This window comes from Ambystoma mexicanum, chromosome 7q (assembly GCF_040938575.1).
Source record: "Ambystoma mexicanum isolate Mex_15411 chromosome 7q, UKY_AmexF1_1, whole genome shotgun sequence".
In the NCBI taxonomy this organism is placed as follows: Eukaryota; Metazoa; Chordata; class Amphibia; order Caudata; family Ambystomatidae; genus Ambystoma; species Ambystoma mexicanum.
This window is the reverse complement of record NC_090941.1, coordinates 158,174,531-158,197,082: the sequence shown is the minus strand read 5'-3', so window position 1 is coordinate 158,197,082 and position 22,552 is coordinate 158,174,531. Positions and strand designations below refer to the sequence as shown.

Sequence of the window (22,552 nt, the reverse complement as noted above, 5' to 3'; positions counted from 1 at the left end):
ATTTTTCCGATTAAAAAAGCGAAAGGAGGGGCGTGGAGAATGGTCCAGGATCTCCGCCCACTCAATGATGTCATCCAAAAAGAGTTTCCATTAGTGCCTAACCCGGCATCAATATTGTGCAGTATACCAAAAGAGGCAACTTGCTTCACGGTCATTGATTTGAAAAATGCCTTTTTCTCTGTGCCACTTGCACCCGAATCGCAGTACCTTACAGCCTTTACATTAGGAAACAGCAGATATGAACACCGCAGACTCCCACAGGGTATTGCGAGAGCCCAAGCATTTTTAACAGAGTACTACGAGAAGACATCGGCAACATAAATGTAGGGAGCACCATTATACAGTACGTAGACGATTTACTCGTCTGCAGAAAAACAGAAGAAGAGTGTAGAGAAGACTCGATAACACTGCTTAATGTATTGGCTGCCAAGGGATACAAAGTGGACAAAGGAAAGTTACAATACTGTCTTGCAGACGTTGTATATCTCGGCCAGCAAATATCTAAAGATGGAAAAAGAATACTACCAGACAGAGCAGCGGCCATTCGACACATTATCATACCAAAAACAGTGAAGGACATGCAGAAATTTCTTGGCATATGTAACTATTGCCGAGCATGGATCCTCGATTATGCAGCATACACACGGCCAATGCTACAAGCACTGAAGGAAGCACAGAAGAACAGGGCCCCAATAAAATTGACACATGAGACAATTGCCCAATTTTCCTGATTAAAAGACCTTATTGCAGACGCCCCAGTCCTTGCAAATCCAGATTATGAAAGGGAAATTTTCCTGTTTTCACACAGCAATGGAACATTGATGACAGCAGTATTGACACAAAAGACATCGGTAGGCCACAAACCATTAGCATACTACAGTGGAATATTAGACCCAGTAATGCAGGGACATTTCGCTTGCGAACAGGCCCTCGCTGCAGCGGCCTTCGCCATTGAGAAAAGTTCCATGATCGTAATGGGATGTTCAGTGACGCTATATGCGGAACACTCATTATTTGCTATCCTGGAAAGATCAAAATCTACTCTCACAACAAAGAGAGCATCTGCTTATGAAATAATAATATCCAGTCCAAATGTACACTTGTGTGAGATGCAAGACAGTGAACCTAGCCACATTCATTACAGAGCCTTGCACAACTGAAGATTTACAGGAACCCGATTGTAGCACATATGAGGGAGAGGGCAATGACATTCTCAGAGCAAGAAAAAATGTCCTTACAGAAGGAGAAATCTATTTCATAGACGGGTCAGCATCCATAAACTCAGAGACAGGAGAGAAACATGTGGGGATGGCAGTAGTGCGCATGGAAGAAGACACATATGAAGTGATTGTTCAAAAGCGCCTCCCCTCACACTGCTCTGCACAAGCAGCCTAACTGACTGCACTAATCAGCACGTTACACACAGTCAAAGATTGTGAAGTAACAATATATTCAGACTTAGCTTACGCCACCACCACAGTTCAATCAGGGCTATCACGTTGGCGAAGGAGAGGGTTCAGAAGAGCAGACGGGTCCTCCGTACAACATGCCACGTTGCTAAATGAACTAATAGAAGCTTTAGCAGAGCCATCGGTAGTGGCCGTGGTTAAATGCCAAGCCCATACCAATAACACAGACGCTGTCTCATTGGGGAACGCGGCAGCCGACACAGCAGCGAAGGAAGCCTCGTACTTCAATAAGACACCAACATCAGAGTATGTTGTAAAAACAGCCACAGCAGAACAACCAGCAGAAGCATACAGTAACACGCCCATAGCACAATTGATAGAACTCCAGAGAAGGGCCCCACCAGAAGAGCAGGAGTTGTGGGGCAAACAAGGGTTTAAACAATTAGCCACAGATCTCATTTGGAGACAGGAAATGACAGGCAAGGTAGTGATGCCTGTAGAATTATTAGAAGTAGCGTTCCAACAACTGCACTTCCCAGCTCACGTTGCAAAACAACACATTGCCTCAGACATTCAGGAGGATTGGTTTGTTCCCAATCTGCACAAATACTTGTCTAAATTTGTGATTGAATGTACTACATGCCAAACTTACAATTCAGGAATGACATTACGAACTCTGCGTCCTACAGGTCCATTCAGAGAACTACATATCGACTAAGCCGATATGGGAGAAAGATGTAATGGAGCGAGATACTTGATTGTGGTGGTATGCCCTTTTTCACGGTGGGTGGAAGTGGGCCGCTGCCCCATCCTGATGCAAAATGTGCTGCGAAGTTCCTTGTGCGAGAAGTATTCTTGCGGTGGGGAATCTGTGACGTGATCCGTTCAGACAACGGCACGCACTTTGTGAATGATCTTTTCAAAGAAGTAACCTCCCTTCTGGGGGTGAAACATACATTATGTTCGATTTATCATTCAATGGCCAATGGAGTTGTGGAGAGGATCAAAGGGCTGCTCAAAAGCAATTTATCGAAATTATGCAGCACGTTGAAAATAAAAATTGATATATTGTCTGCCCCTAGCACTGTTCCAACTCAGAACTCAACCATGAAAGGATCACCAATTGAGCCCCCACGAAATCGTGACGGGGAGAAGAATGCACACGCTGCCCTCTCCTGTTAGGAGAGCGTCGGAGGCACACAGGGCTGCCACAGTGCTGGGGGAAGAGTTAACGGAATACCTAGCACAGCTAACGCGCGCAGTACGCAGCATAGCAAAACAAATTGCTCTGCCATTTACTGAAGATGTAGCAACAGACACCTCCATGCCAGCAGCAGATAGGTCAGAGGGGCCATTAATACCAGGGGAACACATCTAGGTTTGAAGCTTTGTAAGAAGGTGGAATTCACCAAGATTTCATGGTCCATACACAGTGGTGTACAGCACACCAACTGCAGTTAAGGTGAAGGGACTGAAATACTGGGTGCACCTCTCGGACGTGAGAAGGGCGCGCAGTGTCACACTCCCCCAAAATGAAACAGACACTGTGGATGGCATTGCTAACACAGTCTGACATGACGAAAACTGCAACTAAGAGAGGAAAAGTATAGTAGAAAAGCAAAATTGTTTTTTTTACATATTCTGTCTATCTCTCTCTCTCTCTTTCCCTTTTTTCTCTTACTCTCATATGAATTGTGTTATTTTTCCTATTTTTCCTCATTATTTTTATGATAAATGGAAAGAAATTGTTAAATGCCTAACTAAGCAAAAGATGAAAAAGAATGAACAATTTCAAATATGTTTCTTTCCATGATGACTTAACAAATTTGTCTCGCCCACATAGGTTCAACACGAGCCAATGTGATGAAACGGCTGAGCAGGCTGAAATGTTAGATAGAAATAGGGATGCCACTAGGGCCAGTAGATTGAGCAATGTGGAATGCGTTATCAAATATGCTGCCATATTATTTGCAATAATGATGTTTTATTTTATTTGGTACAACGTTGTTTTATTTGTGGCAAATGAAATGAACAAAGGGGGGAGCGGGGCTAAAATGATAAAACCAGGATCTAAACTAATATGGACTGGAGCAACAACCATTTGGAAGGACACTTATAACATTGAATCGAATAGTATAAATGCAACGCCACCCTATAACCAATTGCATGTAAACAAAACTGCTATCCCATTGTTGAGTAATACTATGGCCAAGGAAATAGAGCCTGGATGGGATGTAAATGACGATTACTATTGACTAACTCCAGAAATACAAGCATGCACACACACACGGCACCAGAAACCACTACTGAATACACACATGTCACCATGAACAACATTGGTGATGCATGGTCCAGAATATTCCCGCTGCAATATCAACGAGTTGGTACCCAATTAAAAAACAAAATAGAGAGGAGAAAAAGGGGGGCGGGAAAAAACAGATATATTTATCATAACCTGGGGTTAGATGAAATAGAGGACCCCAGACACCCTGAACAATCAAATAAATGGTATTCAGACATGAGCACCGCAGGAAAGCAAGCAAGTAATGAAAGTAGCTACGTGCTCACTTATTCCTCATGCAACTGGAACCCCAAAAATGTTAATTCCACAGAAAGTACCCTTGTCTGAGGCCCAATGTTTGATTCATCTGATGCTGTGTAGAATAAAAAAGACATTTCAGGCACATACAGTCACCATGGAAAAATTGGAAAACGAACAAACATGCACCAGCAGACGACAAAGAGTAATTTGCCTCCAAGAGCCATTTTTATCATAAAAGGGACAAGGTATGCAGACAACAAGTGGCATGATGAAAGGATTGAATGCAAATCTGAGGGGCTTTGAGGCCTGCCAGACGAAACATACGAGTGGGCAAAATAAACGTGCATCCCCATCTGGTCACAGCATATCACTAAATTGACATGGGTCACACCACTGGAGAGACCCATAAAGATTCAAAAGGAAATACCGCACAAGCTTTGCTTCCATGGAGAAGGGAAGGGGAATATGGGAAACGCACAGCAGTGCAATAAGACTTTAATAATACCAGATATGAAAAAAGGCACTGCCGCATTAATGGACATATATTGTATCGGTGGCAGACAAGCTTACCTGCATCTCCCAGCATCCTGGAGGGGCACTTGTGCCCTATCCACACTTCACTCAGCACTAATGGTGATACCAGAGAGCCACGTTCAGTTTACAGCAAGGCCTTCGGCTGACAGTTCGACAGCTGGCCAATCAGCTGACAGTTCGGCAGCAGGCCAATCGGCTGACAGTTCGGCAGCAGGCCAATCGGCTGACGGTTCGACAGCAGGCCAAACGGCTGAACCATCGACAGCGCCGATGAGGCAATCACGGAGCCCCCAGCATACAAACTATTGTCAGAAGAAACATTGAGAACCAAGTTGTCACGCAGCAAAAGATCCAATTATATTTCGTCCAACTCGTCAGAACTCCTTGCTGAAATCCCGCAGCAGTGCAAGCTTTTCTCATCTGCAGAGACATTTTTTGCATCATTTCTAGCACCAGGCGTTCAGGCCAGCACAAATGCAAAATGGCTGCAGATAACACGCTGGGAGCTCATCCAGCTGGTTAACGACACTGAAGAAGGATTCAACATCATAAAAATAGAGCTCTGTGACTGCGCCTGATGACGATGCAAAACAGATATGTCTTAGATCTTATCACGGCGATGGACGGCGGAGTTTGCAAAAAAATTGGGGGTCGTGCTGCACGTTCGTACAAACTTCAGATGCTGATAACGGGACACTGTCACATGTGATAACAGCAGTGCATAATTTAGGAGAAAGAATGAGAATGGAAGGTGGAGCGGACAACAGCACGTGGTTCGACAATCTGTTCAGCTGGATACCATCATGGGTGAACATAGCAGCGAAGATACTCATTCCCATTATTGTCTTTCTTCTCCTAATATTCTGTGTGTGCCAACTGGGACTAAGATGCTGTGAAAATAATATGCCTCATTCAGCGATGATGATGGTAACAGTGGGCCGACAGACAACGGTGGCTACCATGATAGATGTCCAAGTACAAACTGGAGAATACACCACACCGCAGTATAGAATGACTGCCATCTATAGGCATTATGGGGACGTGGTCGATAATCTACATCACACTACCATTAAAGAACCAAAGGACTTGCTGTGGTATAACAAGGTTTGGATAGATTTGGATGGGGATGGTAGGATATACTTAATGGTCACCCCAGAAGAATACGCAAGAAGGGGTAACAGCTTAAGAAGTGTGTGCAAAGCATGGATGCCCATAAAGGGTACACCTGCTTGGGATGAGGCTGTGGCCGAAGCTGAGCGCTACCGAAGGAAGAACGGAAAGAACGAGATAAGTAGTTCATTACTTTAGATGTAACGAAAGGGGGGAATGTATGGGAGCGAGGGGCCCCCAGGACCTCTCGCGCCATACACTCCTCAGTACGGGACTTGGACCACGTGCCTCCGGTAGTGGGGTTGCCCCTTGCCCTTATGTAAAGTTAACCACGGTTGACCACTACATAGATGGGACTACTGAGCAGGGCACGGGGCATCCATCTTTTGTGCCCCCTTTCGACTCCATCTTGGGTAAACAGGCCTCACTGCGATAGTACAGCAAGGCTCAGCTCCCCATCCACCGCAACAGCCAAGGACAGAGACACACACAAGGCGCGCAGGCAGCCGGTTGGCCCCACGCTCCCTGCGAAGGAAAGCTCTGCGCTCCCATTCTCACGCTGAAGCTGGAGAAAGTTGCAACAACCAATATGATACAGTTTTCTTACTCTGAGATCACTGCCAGCATGAGAACCAGCATGTGAACCAGGATGAGCTAAGCACTTTTTGCTCATTCGTCCCCATAAACGTGCAAGCCACCCACCCCCATTTAGAGTAATTTATTGCCATCCTGACCCTGCACTCCCTGTAAGGTATTTCTTTCAAGTGCCAGACCCTCGCCTGCGCTGCGAAACCCACCCAACACACCCACTACTAACCTTAAGCACATTGCCACAATATATGTTTTTACTTATACTAATAGGTCTAAAGCTTAGGAGCTATGTGAAACACAGCTTGACTCTTTTTACATGCACAATAAAGGTCAAGGCCTCCAATTAAAGCTACAAATGACCCAATTGTACTGACAATAAATACTACGTGTGATATGTGTAGAGATATGAAAAGAAGTAAAAAATGTTTAGATAATGTTATTTAGTGTTTTACGAATGCAGCATCTTAGCTTAGGTAGTGACCACAGTGACCGGACCCTGACCTGCGTGGAGCACAAGATATTTGACGTCCATCATCTCGACACCCACTCAGCCAATCAGAAGGAAGAGATGCCACCCACACCTACAGCACCACACCGCCTGGCCAATCGGGTCCATTTAGTATTTTTTGTTAGAGTTACTTTAATTGATATATATATATGGGTGATGATGTAAATGGGTGTGGGCATTTTTTTTGGGTTATTTCCTAGCTGGAGGAAAAAACCATCCTTTGAACTCTTGCAGCCGGTTCTCAGTGCCTCCTTCCCCGACAGGGGTTGTGTTGGTTATTTTATTTTCTCTTACACGTAGTAAGCCGGGGAAAGGCACCTACAATGCCTTTAACGCAATAAATGTATATTTTTAAAATGTGTATTTAAATCTAAATTTAAAAAAAAGTCTAAAATATTGACGCTTAAGTACACCAAGTGTGTGAAACAAAAATATTTTGGGGTATTAGATAATACACTGTTGGAGTTGGTATCCAGTTTTAAATATCTTGGGGTTTGTATTTATGCGAAGCAGAATACAATGCTGGAAGAGAACCATACGAGGATTAAGGCGGCTGTGAGTCCTCCGAATTACGACTTATTGATATGCATTTTGGCTGATTTTCTGTTATACTGGTCTTCATCAGAAAGTTATTCCTCGTTTGCTTTATGGTGTTTAGTCAGGTTTGTTGCCCTCAAATTGGGATAGTGTTTCTTGTGGAGAAGTGTTCTATTCCTGCTGGGGGGAACACTGTCCCGATCATAAGCATGAGTTGGGACTGCTTTCCCTGCAGGTTCGGGTCAACTGAAAAAGTATGCAGTTATTAAGGAAACATTTTATTCTCCCAGAAGATACATTATTTGTTAATCTTAGGGTGGAATTTAATAATGATTGATGTAAGGTATTAAATAGTTGGACAAAACAGGCAATCCTTATTTTAAACTCCAATTAAGTTTCGGTAAAGGAGCTTTTGGTGAATCCTCAACGGTTTAAAAGAAACCTATTGAAGGGGATTGGATAGAAAATTTGAGCGGTAGCAATGAACTACCATTTGTTTTTATCACTTCAGATAGGAGGTGAAAGCTTTTAACGTCTTACCTTGCTATTTGAAAAATCACCCTTCTAGATTGCACAGAGGTGACATGTTGAGGTTCAAATTAAATGTGATTTCCACTAGAGAGATTTCAGGAGCTCGAACTAAAATTACAAGAATTAACATTGTAGATATTGTGCCAACGCTGTAGAAACATTTAACCATTTACTAATTGATTGTCATATGTTACAAGAACTCTGAATTGACATGTTTGCTAGATTTGCCTCACATACTTTTTTTTTAATTCAGAGTTGTTCTGGTTTAAAATATTAAACAGCCAGGAACCAATTTTAGACATTGTAATATTGAGATTTTTAAATAAGGTTTTAGTGTGAGTGTTTTATATGTCTTATTGTATTGATGAAATTGTTGGTTGTACAGATTTACAATTGTTTTAATTGTGTTTGTTTTGTATTCTTGTGTGCAAAAAGTTGTATAACTAATATGCACTAATAAATAAATAATAACTAAACATCAGCCATTCTGGCATATTTTGATTACCCCACTAAACATATTGGATAAACCTCTTTACTCCCATTTTCCATCCATCTCCCTTTCAAAACCCAGATATTTGTTACTTGTGTTGCTCCTGACCATGATTAACCCCTTGGCAATCCATTGAGTTCTCATCCCTGTAAACAATTTCAAAACTACTTTTAAAATATTTTGTGTACAAATTCTAGGATTTTGTAAAACATCTGGAGCTTTATATCGTCACACTCAGGATTTGTAGCTCAATCTTTTCACTACAAATCAATGTGGTCTGAGGTCCCTCTAGGTAATTTAATTTTACACCATGTAAATGAGTGAACACTAGCATTTCAGTACTGTGAGAAACCTGAAGGTGCCCTCACATCTTCTCCCCAGTGATGATCTGTTCAGGTGGCCAGGGAAAAGCCATCGCTTTTGGTTCTCGACCCTGGGTTGGACAAGAGAGGGAAGATCACCTGAGTGGAGGGTCCTTGGGGATTGGAGAGAGTGTACCTCAAGGCGAGAAATCGTATCCCCCCTTTTCTAGTACTGACCTACCCTCCCCTCCATTTGCCTTAATGGACTATTGTCAATCTCATTCTATCATCCCCTGTTATTTTCCTTTAAGTACTGAGAAAAAGAAGCGGCAACTAAGAGAAGTGCAGATTTCGTATTTCCAACATCACTCTGGTATTGTGACGAAGAAGAGAGGTCAGGATGTCACAATAATGGACTTAAACTAGGTCATGCAATTGGGAATACTTGGTTTCACCTGCAACCGATCACTAATGAAGAAGAGTATAAAATGTGGATGTCAGGGATGCATAGAGAGAGGTGCGAGAGATGAGGATGGTTCAGGAGCAGAACGAGACCAGAACCAAGTTTTTGCATGCTGCGGGGCAGGAAGCTTAGATGCCAAGGTGCCCGCTGAAGATCCCGGGATTCTGCCGAGCGGACTGAGCAGGACCGGGATCTCTTGTGGAGGAAGGCGGAGAGCGGAAGCTGCTGTGGAGCGGAGGCAAAGCCCAGCATGAAGTTTGGCGTACCTGGTAGGAAGCAGCCAATGATACAGCAGGTTGCTTTTCCGGACGGGATGGGGGGGAGCCGCAGAGCAGCAGCAACTCGGTAAGGCTCTCAGAGAGCGCTCCGACGGGCTGTTAAGCCTGTTTAATTAAACCATGCGAATATTGAATGCCAAACTTGATGAAAGGCTCTGTTGAACCCATACAAGTAAAAGCAACTGATATTAAATGCCGAACTTGATGAAAGAGGCTGCTGAGCCCGTATAAGTAAAACGTATGAATACTGAATACCGAACTTGAGGGAAGGAGCAACTGAGCATGTACAAGTAAAATTGGCATATATTGACTACTGAATTATCCGAAAGACATTTTTTGAGCTCATACAATGTAAAGCTATACATCTTGAATATTAAATAACAGGAAAGCATGGTTAGAGTGAAATATTAAATGACAGGTAAGATGCTATTTGAACAAGACTACATAGTGTTAACAACTATAGGAACAGTCTGGGGAAACCAAGTGTCCTATGGTAATAAAACACTTTAGTAAACAGATGAACTTCCTACAATGAAATGAAAGCATTGTCTTGTGAACTATTGAGCATCAGCTGTGGGGAACGTAGGGTTGCGTGACCTGTGATGGGTGGATCGTGCAGTCTGACATCTGCACCTAGACCAGAAGGTTTCCTAGTACAAACATTTCCAACATCAAGACTCAAAGCATATGTGGTTGCTGGTTGCGTGACCTGTGATGGGTAGACCATGTGGTCTGACAACTGCGCCTAGAGCAAAAACCACTAAAGGCTGAAAAGCTGCAAAGGGGTGAATCATTGGTGAAGTTAACCAAAGGAAGGTTCAAGTAGATCCCATGATCTTTTGCAAACTGGTAAGACAAAGGAACAAAAACTGTTTAAAGTAAATCTTGGGGAAGGGTACCCCGAGAACAACACTTGGAGAATATTCATCTTGGGGAAGGGAATCCCAAGATCATAGTGTTGTGTGAACTTTGTTACCTTTGGAACCTGGGAAGGGAGACCTGAGACCAGCAAGTGATGTGAATTGGGATATTTGTGAAACTGCAGAAGGTAACCTCAGAACTTGATCAGTCCTTATTGCCACAAGACTACAATGGAACTGCATTGGTCTTGAGACAGAGAACTTTAGAACTTAAAATGCCAATCATTGAACATTTACTTTGGAACACTTATATTTGGTTGAGAGCATTTCCCCACTAGTGTTTTTGTAGTTGTGAGAACAAGCATAGGTTTTTGAGACAGACATTTGGTTTTGATTTATAGACACAGACTTCCCTTAGATTTCTTTAGGCAGGGAAATCCTGCCATAGCATAGGGCTAGTTAGGCATTACAACATCTTGATTATTAATAAAGCTTTGTTTAAATATATCTATGTTGTCTGTGTCATCTCTCTTGATACAATGCCTGTCTCACAGTATACATCTCCTTTGTATGTAGTACAGACGATAAGATAAAATTAGTCACCATTTTGCAGTAATACAATGAAATATAATTGTATGGTATAGTGTGACAATTTTTCACAGTGTAAGATTTTATTACCACTAACATTCAAACATAGCAACAATGTGAGGTATGTGCATTTACCTGATAACAGCACATCTATAAGAACATGTTCATCTGTTGGGTTTTTGAAGGATATTATGACAGAAGATAAACAGTTAACACATGTGCTTATGCTGGCAGGCTCCATTGGCTGAGGAATAAGACCTATGCCAGAGATGTGGAAAGTCCATTCATCAATCTGTCAAGAAACAAACAATTGGAAAAAGTTACACTTCTGCAATCAGAAACTCTTGTTTGTTCTTAAAGTATGGTCAGGATTGGAGTAATAAGAGTGTGCTTGACCACATGTAGCTCCAACAAGTATGTATTCACATTAAGGGATCTGATAATTACCAGATGGGTGAAATTGTTAAAAGGGCCTAATGAACTTGGTAGATAAAGTAAAGGGATGCTGTTAGACATTATTTGATTCAATATAAGGATCTTCATTAGACAATGTTTATTTTAAATGGCTTTACTTTGAAATATTAAGTAAACTAATGGTAAACATAAGACCAAGTGTTGTATTAAAAAATGAAATGAGCTAATGCAAAGGATATGCTGTATTTATGCTGACATGTAAAAAGGCAATATGGTTAACTGTTCACTTGTATTTTAGTACTGTGCACGGAAATGACAGAATGTTAACTACAAATCACATGAGATGTTTCATATATTTACAAACAAAACAATTTAGAGTTATGTAAATAAATTCAGGGTAAATAGCACATTTATTTTACATCTGATAGAATGCATCATGTAACTGTATGTACTATGAACCTAAAGCTTTGAATTTTGGTTCACCTAAACTGCATGTTTATGCAAGGGTGAGCCATCTTGAGACCAGGGATGCATTCACTTTGATCAGATTCAAGGGCAAAGCTTTGTGTACCCGGAATAAATAAGCCAATATGTACTCCAAACTAGGGACTTTCATGGTCCTACTTTTCAAGCTGATCAAAAGGCCAACATGTTCAGTGTGTGATGGATCGGTAAAGTATATTCGTAATCGCAGAGGTCTCAAACAGCCTCTGAACTCTAGCCCTGGCAGAGCAATCTGTTCCATTTAAGCAGCCTATTAAAATACACCAGTGGGAAATATGTTATTGGCTAGTTTTAGAAACAGTTGTCCAATTTGAAAAATAAAAATAAAGCTGAATTTGGTGTGAAAAGGAAAGCCATGTACATACATATGTTAACTCTTATGCCTACAGTTACAAACATATAAAGGATGCTTTCAGATTTCAAATATTTTTGCAAATCTAAATATATAATTTGTATTAATGCTGCATGGTCATACCTACAGTTATCAAGGAAGTGAATATCTCAGCCCAATTTTGATCTTACATTTCTAAGGAGAGGGGTACCTCATAAATAACACATTCCGTTATTGAAGACAATTCAATGGGCCCATCAAAGCAAAGAGAAGGATCCTATTGGTTGTACGTCAAGTTAACCTATCACAGGCATTGTCCAATCTAAAATGGCCATGTCAAATGACGCTATGTGGGCGGAGTTTGTCACATAGGAGGAGAGGGGGAGTATGGTAAAGCGGTAATGGAAGAGAACTTAAAAAGGCTTTTGAATGGATATGAATGTGGAGGTCTTCCCCAAAAAATAAGAAGGATATCTATGAGCAGGGCTCAGTCAAGGGTACACAAGGGTGAACGGCGTCCACCAAATATTTTTAGAGGGCAGACGCCACTCAGTGACTGTCTTTATTTCAACTTCTGAATTTACGCCTTCCTCAGGACTCGAACCGCGGTAGCCAGGTTTGCAGTCTGGCCACTTCACCACTGCACCAGATAAGCTGATGAAAAATAAATAACTGAAGGTGAAATATGGTTAATCTTCTCAATATGTCTATTGTAACACATTTCCGGCCCCCAAAATACAATTGGGGAGCAACACATTTTGCTTCCCGCAAAATACATCTAAATCCTGCATGCCACCTGCCGGCTAGTAAACATGTAGGTGCAACACATTTCCTTCCACAATTCAGTACAATTAGGCAAGGCTACAACTATGAAGCGTATCACAATGGCCGACTATGGAGGGTCCCACACTCAACTTAGAGGCTAACTATATTTGCACCGTTTACATAGTAGTAGTAGTGCAAGAGTGGCTGGGGTTCTGGAGCACAGTAATGGTTGTGCTTCCCGTCTATATCATCTTATGATGGCAAGTTATAGGGTGTGGCAACGTCCAGCATAAATTAGCTATGGTGCAGAAAACAATGGCTAACTATGTGTCACAGCACAGTTATATCTCAGAGAGCAGCAGGGGAATATAACTAGGCTATAGCAACAGTTTGGGTGTGAAGCATGGTTACAGTACATAATTAAGGCTCCATCTAGAGTATAGCTATCTTAGACACTTGGACTGAGTGCCAAAATAGCTACCTTACACAATTAGGCTAGATGATAATAGGTAATAAGAATGGTGTGGATTTACTGGAGTAGAGTAATGGCTGTACTCCCCGCCCACACCACACTTTCCTTATACGTCACTGTAGGTGGTCTGCATCAGGCGTCCTAGGACGAAAACGAGCAAACACAGAGTGGCGCTGATTAGATGGTAGCTGCCCTTAGCCGGTGGCTGCACAGAAACGGCCTCAGAAATGCTGCTGTTCCAGTCACTGGGGGGCACGGAACAATGAGAACCAGAAGGAAGGGTAGGAGAGTAGTGGGGAGGGAGGGTCAGAGGATGGATGAAGGTGAATGGAAGAAGACAGAGGGAAGCAGGGAGAGACAGCCGCCAGGACAGAGGTAAAGAGACACTTGACTGACTAAACTATTTGCAGAGGGGTTGTGTGAGGGAAGGAAAAAAAGCCAGAAACAAACAAAGGACTACAGCACTAAGGCAGGCCACGCCAGAGGTCCAGCAGATCCAAAATCGGGTTGAGAGGCAAAAGAAAACACCAAATAAATCCATCAGAAAGTCAGGTACTCGATCAGAAAAACGATTGCAAAATACACGCAAATCCCTTCAAAGGGCACTCAAAAACAAGCCAAAACCGGATCAGAATCAAAAGAAAGGCACTAATCAAGCATCAGACAGGCCCTAAGACTGATTGCCAAGAGGTCTCTGTGCTGGATGACTACAGATTGAAAGGATCGAAATCTGCTGGGGTTTGGCTTCTGTGGATCCATGTCGAAGAATTTATTAGGAAACAGGGTTTAAAATTGTGTCTGAGATAGTCTGATCATAATACATTTTGATTGTTTTACATGACTGAACATAGCCTGACACAAGCCAGCCAAGTGCCCTAAGAGTTTCTTTTGGGACTTTTGTAGAGGGGCTGTAATTCAAGGCAGTCTGCAATATCTGTAAAACAGCTTGGAAATAATGTTCGTATTACGTGCTAGTTGTGACAATTGACCTGTAATAAGAAAATTACATCACAACTGCTCTGTAATCAGTTATTACGCTTCAGGTGTAGTGTCACAATGCCCGCTCCCTGAGCCAGCAGAGAGCATTCCAACTGTCACTGCAGCACTTAATGCTGTGAATAGCTTTTCAAATTCCATGCTTGCAGAACAGTCTTCTGGGTCACATAGCCATTAATTGACAAGTAACAGTTTATGGTAGACAATCTTATTTGTGACTGCTGGAGTTTTAACACGTGTGAGCAAGAATCTGCATGTTATTGCATAGTTTAAAGTAAAAATTAAAACCTTTTTTGATACATTTTATTAAACTGCTTGAGCAATTTTTCTGCAACACATTAGAACCTACATTTTTGCTTTTTTTAGATCTAAACAGATTCTATATTGATTATATGGACCAACAAACGGAAGCTTTCTTACATATTTTTCAAGAAACGGGGTATTGAGGAGAATGACAGTGTGGGGCCAGTAATCATAAGGAATAAAATCCCCCCAACCTACATAAAAAGGAAATTGCAAGTCACCTTTGAGTTCTGTGACCTTATAAAGAGACGCTTTCCTTTATTTGCTCACAAAACCTCTCGGTGACTTGCAAAATCCTTATAACGTACGGTAGAAGGTACTTTATCCCATATGTAACGATTTAGTAATCAGATGCAGAAGTCCACAAAGGAGATGCAAACATTGCGTCATGAAGTCAGAGTCTGTCAGGGATTTGAATGCAAGTCCTTTCGAGTCTGCTAATCACAGTAAAGGCTTTTTTCACTGGTGCAATCGAATTCATTTTACTGAAATCAAACATGACAACAGCATCCGTATTGAATGCAGACCCTTGTGCATAACCACCGGAGCTCCGATAAAGATTAATGCAATCAATTAGCGTCGCAGATAGCAGCTAATCGGTAGCCGTGCTCAATAGTTACACACAAGACTTGATGAAGCTTAATTATTTTCACATTAGCCCAGAGGAATCTGAGGCGATAGAGTAACGGTCAATAGCACAGTGGCCTGCGGTTCAGATGGAAGCTAAATGGACCACCACCGCAGGGATACGCGGGAGTGGGTATGCTTTAACAGATCATTAAGAGCTTTAATTGGCATGCCAGTCTGGGACTCGGTTCCGTGGGGTACTGGTTGTGCATCTTGTTGCCTTGTATGTATGACCAGTGGGCGTTTGTCATGTTGTCAAGGGATTGCTTAACAGCTTTCTGCCATAATTCCCTGCGCAGGTTGCTAGGCTGGCCTTTAAATAATGTGTGAAACATCTGATCTCATATTTAAGTGTTCTTGGGCTTAGAGATCTTTCATGTTGTATATGGCATTCTTCGATAGACTCATTTAGAATGTCAGTGCTGCCAAATTTGAAGCGGTTGATAGTCCTCATTAACAGCGGGTTGTATGAATTTCACTCTCTGACCAGGCGCCACTCACCAGTGCTGGAGCCTCCCTGCACAGAGACCAATGGGTAGATTGTATGTCTGCCAAATTGCGAGTTTTCAACAGCCTCCATTCCTTCCCACTTGAGGGACTTGACAAGTAATCACTTCCGAGTCACCGCTCGGCAATGATGTAAGCAGCTGGGAGTTCTTTGGCGGTGGCCGACATTTTTAATCCTCCCCAATGGGATTTGCGTTTCTCTATACCCACTTTCTATGGCTTTGTATTTGAACCAGGAACGTTTCCAAGGAACAGCTTCAGGTTGCCGCTTCGGAAGACAGCGATTCTATTCTGTCAAATATACTGAGAACGCACACATCCTGATTACTATATTGTTGAAACTCCTGTTTCTTGGAGTGCATCATATTTTGACTAGTCTGCAACTGTCGCTAACCTGCAACCCAGCCCGCCAAAACATATCAACTACTACCACTTTTTTATAGGAAGCCGAACTTCAGAGAACACCCGTAGGCCAGTTCTAGCTAGAAACACTATGATTTTGTCCATATTCCTGGCTGGTGTAGTATTCGAATGGTAGGACTCTAGTCATCCTTGAAGAATTCTGGCTGCGTTATTTATTTTACATTCTGGCCAATTATTGTGCCTGCTCCACTGTCACACTATGGAAAAGAAACCTATGTCCAAAGGCTATGAGGCAAACATAATTTAGGGCTTCCATTGTCAGGTTCACAGCTGGCTCCGCCTCCTGCAAGGGGACATCAAGAAGCAGGACCTTAGTTGGGTTCCTACTCCCCTGGCAAGCATAGTATCGAGTTTGAGGGCCTCGTCAACCCAAGGCGTGGTTTCAGGTATTATAGTGTGGTATATTTGAGCATCAACATACAAAGGATATCCTAAAAATGAATTGCTAATAACTTTTAACCCAGCATTACGAATTTGGCTCACAGGCCCCCCCAGACTGCCCAGACTGAACATTTTGGGAAAGCTCAGTCAAAAAATTAAAAAGTAATTAAGAAAACAAAAAAAACTGTTTTGGCCTAATTTCCATTCATATTCCCATAGAGAAAAAAGGTCAATTTCTGCCGGACTGCACAGTGAATACCGCTGGACGGAATTGGACCAGGTCTGCAACAACTTGGGCACAAAGCATTGAGTCGCTATCCTTTGGGGGTCTGGGGTTATTGCTTCCAGTACTTTTTTAAATATTTAATGGAGAAGGGGGTGCCCCCTTCTCACAACATTATAGAGATAGCTCCCATGGTGCTTTGCAGGATAGAAGCTTTTCAAAAATGAAAAAGTCCCAAACCTTTTTTTGTGAGAGATAACCACAGTTATACCCATGGTTACCCGAAAACGAAAAGCAGAAAAAGACTGGAGCAGGAAAAAAGGCTATATTGCATCAGGCTAAAGGTGGAGTGGGGGAGGGGAGGTGAGAGGACACCATGTGCAATGTGGGAGTTTGATGGGGGCCCAGAGCCAAGATAAGAGCACAAACGATTTCCTGTGAATGCCGAAGAAAAAGACGAACAGGAATGAAAGCGTGTCACACGGAAACAACGAGTGTTGGGGGGAATGGGAGAGGGCTGGAGTGGTAAGGAGGCCTTGTGAGAGGAGTGGGAGGAGAGCAGTTACAGATGAGGGGAGCACTTGGGGAGTAACTGGGAGGGCAGGGAAGCATTTCTTTCACTGTTTTCCCAATAACCGTGAGTACCTATCAACTACAGATAACCACAGCCATCTTAGTGCATCGATATTATAGCCACGGCTATGTGCAGTACATAGTTATCATAGCCACGGCTATGCGCAGTACATAGCTATTATAGCTGCGGTTATGGGGGAAATGTTGCGCACACACAAAAAATATTTGTACAGCTACAGTGAGGTAGTGGGTGAAAAATCCCTAGCCATGGCTCGTGCCTGGTAGTGTTTTAAACAATAGAGTGGGCACAGGCAAAGGGCAGTAGTGTTTTAAAATATGCAGTGGGCACATAATGAAGCAAACTAGATGGGCAATGTATGACATGTTGTACACTGCAGTGCCAAAATCAAGGAAGACCTGTCGTTTAGTGTGCAGCACAGGAACTTGGATATTCACAATCCGGGCTGGAAGGATAGCGGGTTCCTCATTTCCACAAACACGTATTAAGGCAAGTAAGCATTATTCTATGTAGGTCTGCCAATGTGCTGATTTAGAATGGTGTTTTTTGTGCATTTATTTAATGTGATTCATGCTAAAAGCTTTGTGAATAAATGTACCATTGATGCATTTTAAAGAAGTCAGGCAGCGCACCTTTGCTGCACTGTTTGCACGGGGAAGCGGGCCATCACAGTATTCTGCTTCTGCAATTTCCACAACCTCAAGAGCAACGTATCTTCACAGTTGGATAAAAGGCTCCCACGACCAAATATGTTTTAAGAGGAAAAAGGGAAGTACTTTGCCTGAGGGCAAAGACAAAATAACTACTGTGTTATATGTACTTACTGTCAACTAGAGTGTGCTGAAGCACCAGGGGGACTGAAGATTCTATTTTATTTATGTGCCCAAATTATCTCCAAAGGCTTTATAGCCAACCTAAAGCGATTTTACAATGAACATACAAACTTGGAATTTCAAACGTCTTGCAAAGTTGCAGATATACTGCTAGTAAGTCTAAACTGTGCATTTTAAACATCTAGTACATCCTGATAGCAAACGCTCGGAATTGATCAGCCCTGATTTTTCACGAAGACTGATTAAATGGGAATTCGAGAGGGGTGGTCTTAGAACAATATCTCAATTATATTGTCAGGGTGTTCCTCTGACATTTAAAGATTGGAAAAGGGGAGTTCAGCTGAATGAAAGAGAAAGGCACTGCTACGCCTACATTTGCTTTTGGGTCTCAAATCCTCAGGCATTGATCCTGGGATCTCACCTACTGACACCAACTGAACTTACATTTGGTAGTGGAATATCAAACAGGCAAGTTTCTCAACTATAGAGATTGTTGGATAGTGCAGACCCCCACGAGAAACTTGTCTATGTACTGTGAATAAGGAGAAATGGGGGTGATTATAGAGCAAGATTTACAGAACAGTATTTGAAGTAGAGCACATAAGTTATGCAACTGCACAATAAAAGCATTTTTTGTTTGCTTTTTTTTAAACAAATTTTACTTTCAACATACCTTGAAACTGTACAAACATTGTAATAACTTGTGCAACATGTTACATTACCAACTTCGTCTGTATATCCCCTGTTATCCCCCAAACCCTCCCACCCTCATAAACAAAGCATTTTCTTATAAAATGTGCCACCCACTCTGATTGATAAAATCATACCAGCTTATTCCCCTATGTCAGATGTCTGCAACCTTTGGCTTTCCAGATGTTGTGGACTACAACTCCCATCATCCATAACCAGCATAGCCAATGGTGAGGGGTCATGGGAGTCGTAGACCAAAATGTCTGGAGAGCTACATGCTGAAGACCTCTGCCCTATATGGTGGAGAGCGTGTGGGCTGGAAGGACATTTAGCACACATGTAATGTTCACGCCCTGAAGCACAGATTTATTGGAAGGAGGATCTTGATAAAATAAAAGTGACTACTGGCATTCAATTGCAGATTAACCCACTGACCATAATTCTGGAGGATGTCGAAGAGGAGGCCCATGCAACATCTGGTCCTACAGATGATCCCATCACATATTTACTTACTGCAGCCAAACTATCTCTTTACCATGTAGCTGGAAAGATCTGGATGGACGACTTGTGAAAAGGTGGTGGTGCAAACTGTAAGAAATATCCTTCCCCCAAAGTACATGCAAACATGGGCCATGTATAGATCACTATTAGAGATAATCCCCAACGTACATAGAGACCCTCAATGTTCAAACGCTTAATTGATTTGACAAAACCATGAATGGTTAGGAGTTGGGAGCTTTCATTGGGCTCATTGTCAAAGACTAAAATGAGAAGTGAAAAAGATCCAAGATTGAGAGCTCCCGAGTTAGGCACTTTGTTAGCCTATACACTTCCTTATGCAATTATATGTCATGGAACCATTTTTACATTTCCCTTTCCTATTTGTATTAATATGGGAAATGTGTGAAACCAACTCTTCATCTCAGGTGATGACTTCACCACAAAAGTTTAAATACAAGTTTAGAAAAAAAGAAATCTGCACAATATAATGGAACATGTAAGCCTTGGCCACTGTCAATATAGGATGGTCCCAAACCTATTAGCACTTCAGTGGGTTACATGTGATTTTAAGGAATTAATAAATGAAGAATGCATTTTTAACAAACCCAAAACGGGAGAAAAATAAATTTGTTTTGTTGTTTTTGGCCCCCCCCCCCCCACCTCTGATGCCCCCTGTTTTTTTTCAATACTTTTCCCCACCCCAAAACTACTATTCCCATTCCCAACCAAATATATATAGTTTTACCAATTCGTTATTTTTTTATAGATGTTTTGGTTTCGTTAATAATTTAATTCATTATTTTTCATTCGTTAAAATCACTGCATACCACTTCAGATGAAGAATCACAGTCTGTAATACACAGCAAAACACACTGTTGTAATTTCTATGTACAAGTAATTTATTTCGTTTTTCTAAAGAAGTGTTATTACATTTTGTCATGATGGTGGTTCAGCTCATACAAAGTTATTTACAAGCTTTAGGACTTGATCCTCCAGAACATAGTGGCACATTTTCTTCTGTGTCAGCCTGTATGGGACACATTCCCACAGCCTTTCTTTGGTGCTTGTACTACAATTACCAATAATAAGTGGCCAAGTCTACATTTCTCAAACTAATAGATGCTTTGGGACTTTGTCTGCACTTCCCAGCATGCAGCCAGCAGCATTAGGCCCAACTAATGTATTCAAGGTCTCTTCTCCACTTGGCCTTGTCCTCATCTCAGACTTTCCTGTGGACTTCCAATATCGGTGACTTCTCAATGCATACCACTCTACCCTCCAGGCAGTCACTTCCTTTCCCCTCTCACATGGGCTCCAACAACCTGGCAGTCCCTGCTAAACACCTTAACCCTTACCCCATGGGTTGCTATCTCCCCTGGATCCCCTGCCATATTCCTACTGTAACACTGTCAGATGTATATATTATAGTGCGGCAGTCGCTGGACTATACATGAGGATCAAGTTCCATAGGAAACCTGAAAATTGTATTGCTAACAACCTTTGAATTGCATGATGGATTTGGGTGATATTTTGCATAGAATAAGTTTGCCACGGGCCCCACCAGACTCGACATTTTGGGATAGATTTGTTAACAAATAAAAATGTTATTAAGAAAGTTTTCAACTATGCTGTTTCGGCCTACTCCCATTCATTTGCCCAGAGAAAATGTCTGCGTTGTGCACAATAAAAACTGCTGGACAGAATTTGACCAGCTGCAAAACAACTTGGGCACGAAGCACTGACTCAATTTCTGAGAAGGGTCTGGGGTTATTCCATCCAGTAGTTAAAATATTTGACAGAGAAGAGGGTTCCCCCTTCTCCAGAAATTATAGCTATATCTCCCGTGGTGCTTGGCAGGACAGAGTATTTTCATAAATGAAAAAGACTGCTTTTTTTTTGTTCTTGTCCAGTGCGAGAGATAACTGCGGTTATAACCGGGGTTAGCAGAAAACGAAAAGTAGAAACAATTTCAATTGGAGGAGGAAAAAGGAACAAACATCAGGAAATCTTTCCCTCTTCCACGCACTTACACGATCTGAATAACACAAGGCCTAGTAAGATCGTTATTTTGTCCTCCCTTTGTTGCGCCTAGTAACACTTGTGTACAGGCGCATTATAAATGACACATCATATAATATCATAGAGTTGGGGAGGGGGAAAGAGGACAGAAACCATGTGAAATTGGGGAGTTAGAAGGGGGGGCCTGGGGACCAAGTTCAGAGATCAAGCGTTTTCTCAAAACCGGGGTTATTCGGCGGGATACCAGTGGTTATAATAGAAAAAGCGATCGGGAATGAAATGTGTCACACGAAACGACGAGTGGTGGGGGATGGGAGAGGGCTAAGGAGGGAAAAAGAACTTAAGGGGGCTAGGGGAAGCATGGCAAGAGGAGGGGGCACTTGGTGAGTGCTTTGCAGAGTTTCAGATTTTGCACGCTTTATACAGATAACCGTGGTTATTTGCAGTCATGTAAGGATAACCAGGGTTATTTGTAGAACATTGCTAATAACCGCGGTTATGAGGAAAACACTTTTTATAAGAGTAATAAAATGTGATTAATACAAAATAAGTGGAATTTTACAACTAAATGAGGTGGGAGTAATGGGTGTGGTTGAAGGATATGGCTGCTGGGTTACTTTAAGAAACCAAATGGTGCAATATGGAAAGTGGCCACGGCCTTCCATGGCTGAAGGGCATGGCTAGTGGGCCTTTTTAGGAAGGCTATTGAAGCAATGTGTCGAGAGGCCACAGTTGAAGGCAGTGGGCACTGGCAATAGTGAAGGTATGGCTACTGGACAAGAAGAAAGCTATTGGGGCCACATGTAAGAGGATGGGGCCAATGGTCATGGGCGAAGGCCATGGCTAGTGAGTAAGAAAGAAAGATAGTGTTTTTAAATATAAAGTGGGCACAGCCGAAGGCAATGCTCACTGGCCAGGGCTGATGGCCCTTTGCCGTGGCCACCTCAGGGTCCAAAAGAAACATATTGGGGGAACATGTACAGTGGACACGAGCAAACACGAGGACATGAATAATGTCCACAAACGAAACAGGTGGCCACCTAGTGGGTCAAGAACAAACATTTTGGGGGAACATTTACAGTGGACACAGCTAAAGGCCGTGGCCACCGGTCATGGCCGAAGGGGGTTGGTAGTGGCCCATAAAAAAACAATGTTATAACAAAACCCTTGCAATGCTCTTAAAAAGCGTTAGTTAAGGTGCAGTTACGTTGCACAGATTTAATGCAAA

At 42.3% G+C, this 22,552-nt stretch overlaps 1 protein-coding gene across 1 annotated transcript in view; it reads right to left on the bottom strand.

Moving 5' to 3' along the window:
• Positions 1 to 22,552, bottom strand: part of CFAP47 (cilia and flagella associated protein 47) — a 3,369,192-nt gene that overhangs the window by 750,614 nt on the left and 2,596,026 nt on the right. Inside the window, exon 56 of the mRNA XM_069639370.1 lies at positions 10,879 to 11,035. Coding sequence (XP_069495471.1) covers positions 10,879 to 11,035 — 157 coding nt within the window. The remainder of the gene's footprint in view (positions 1 to 10,878; positions 11,036 to 22,552) is intronic.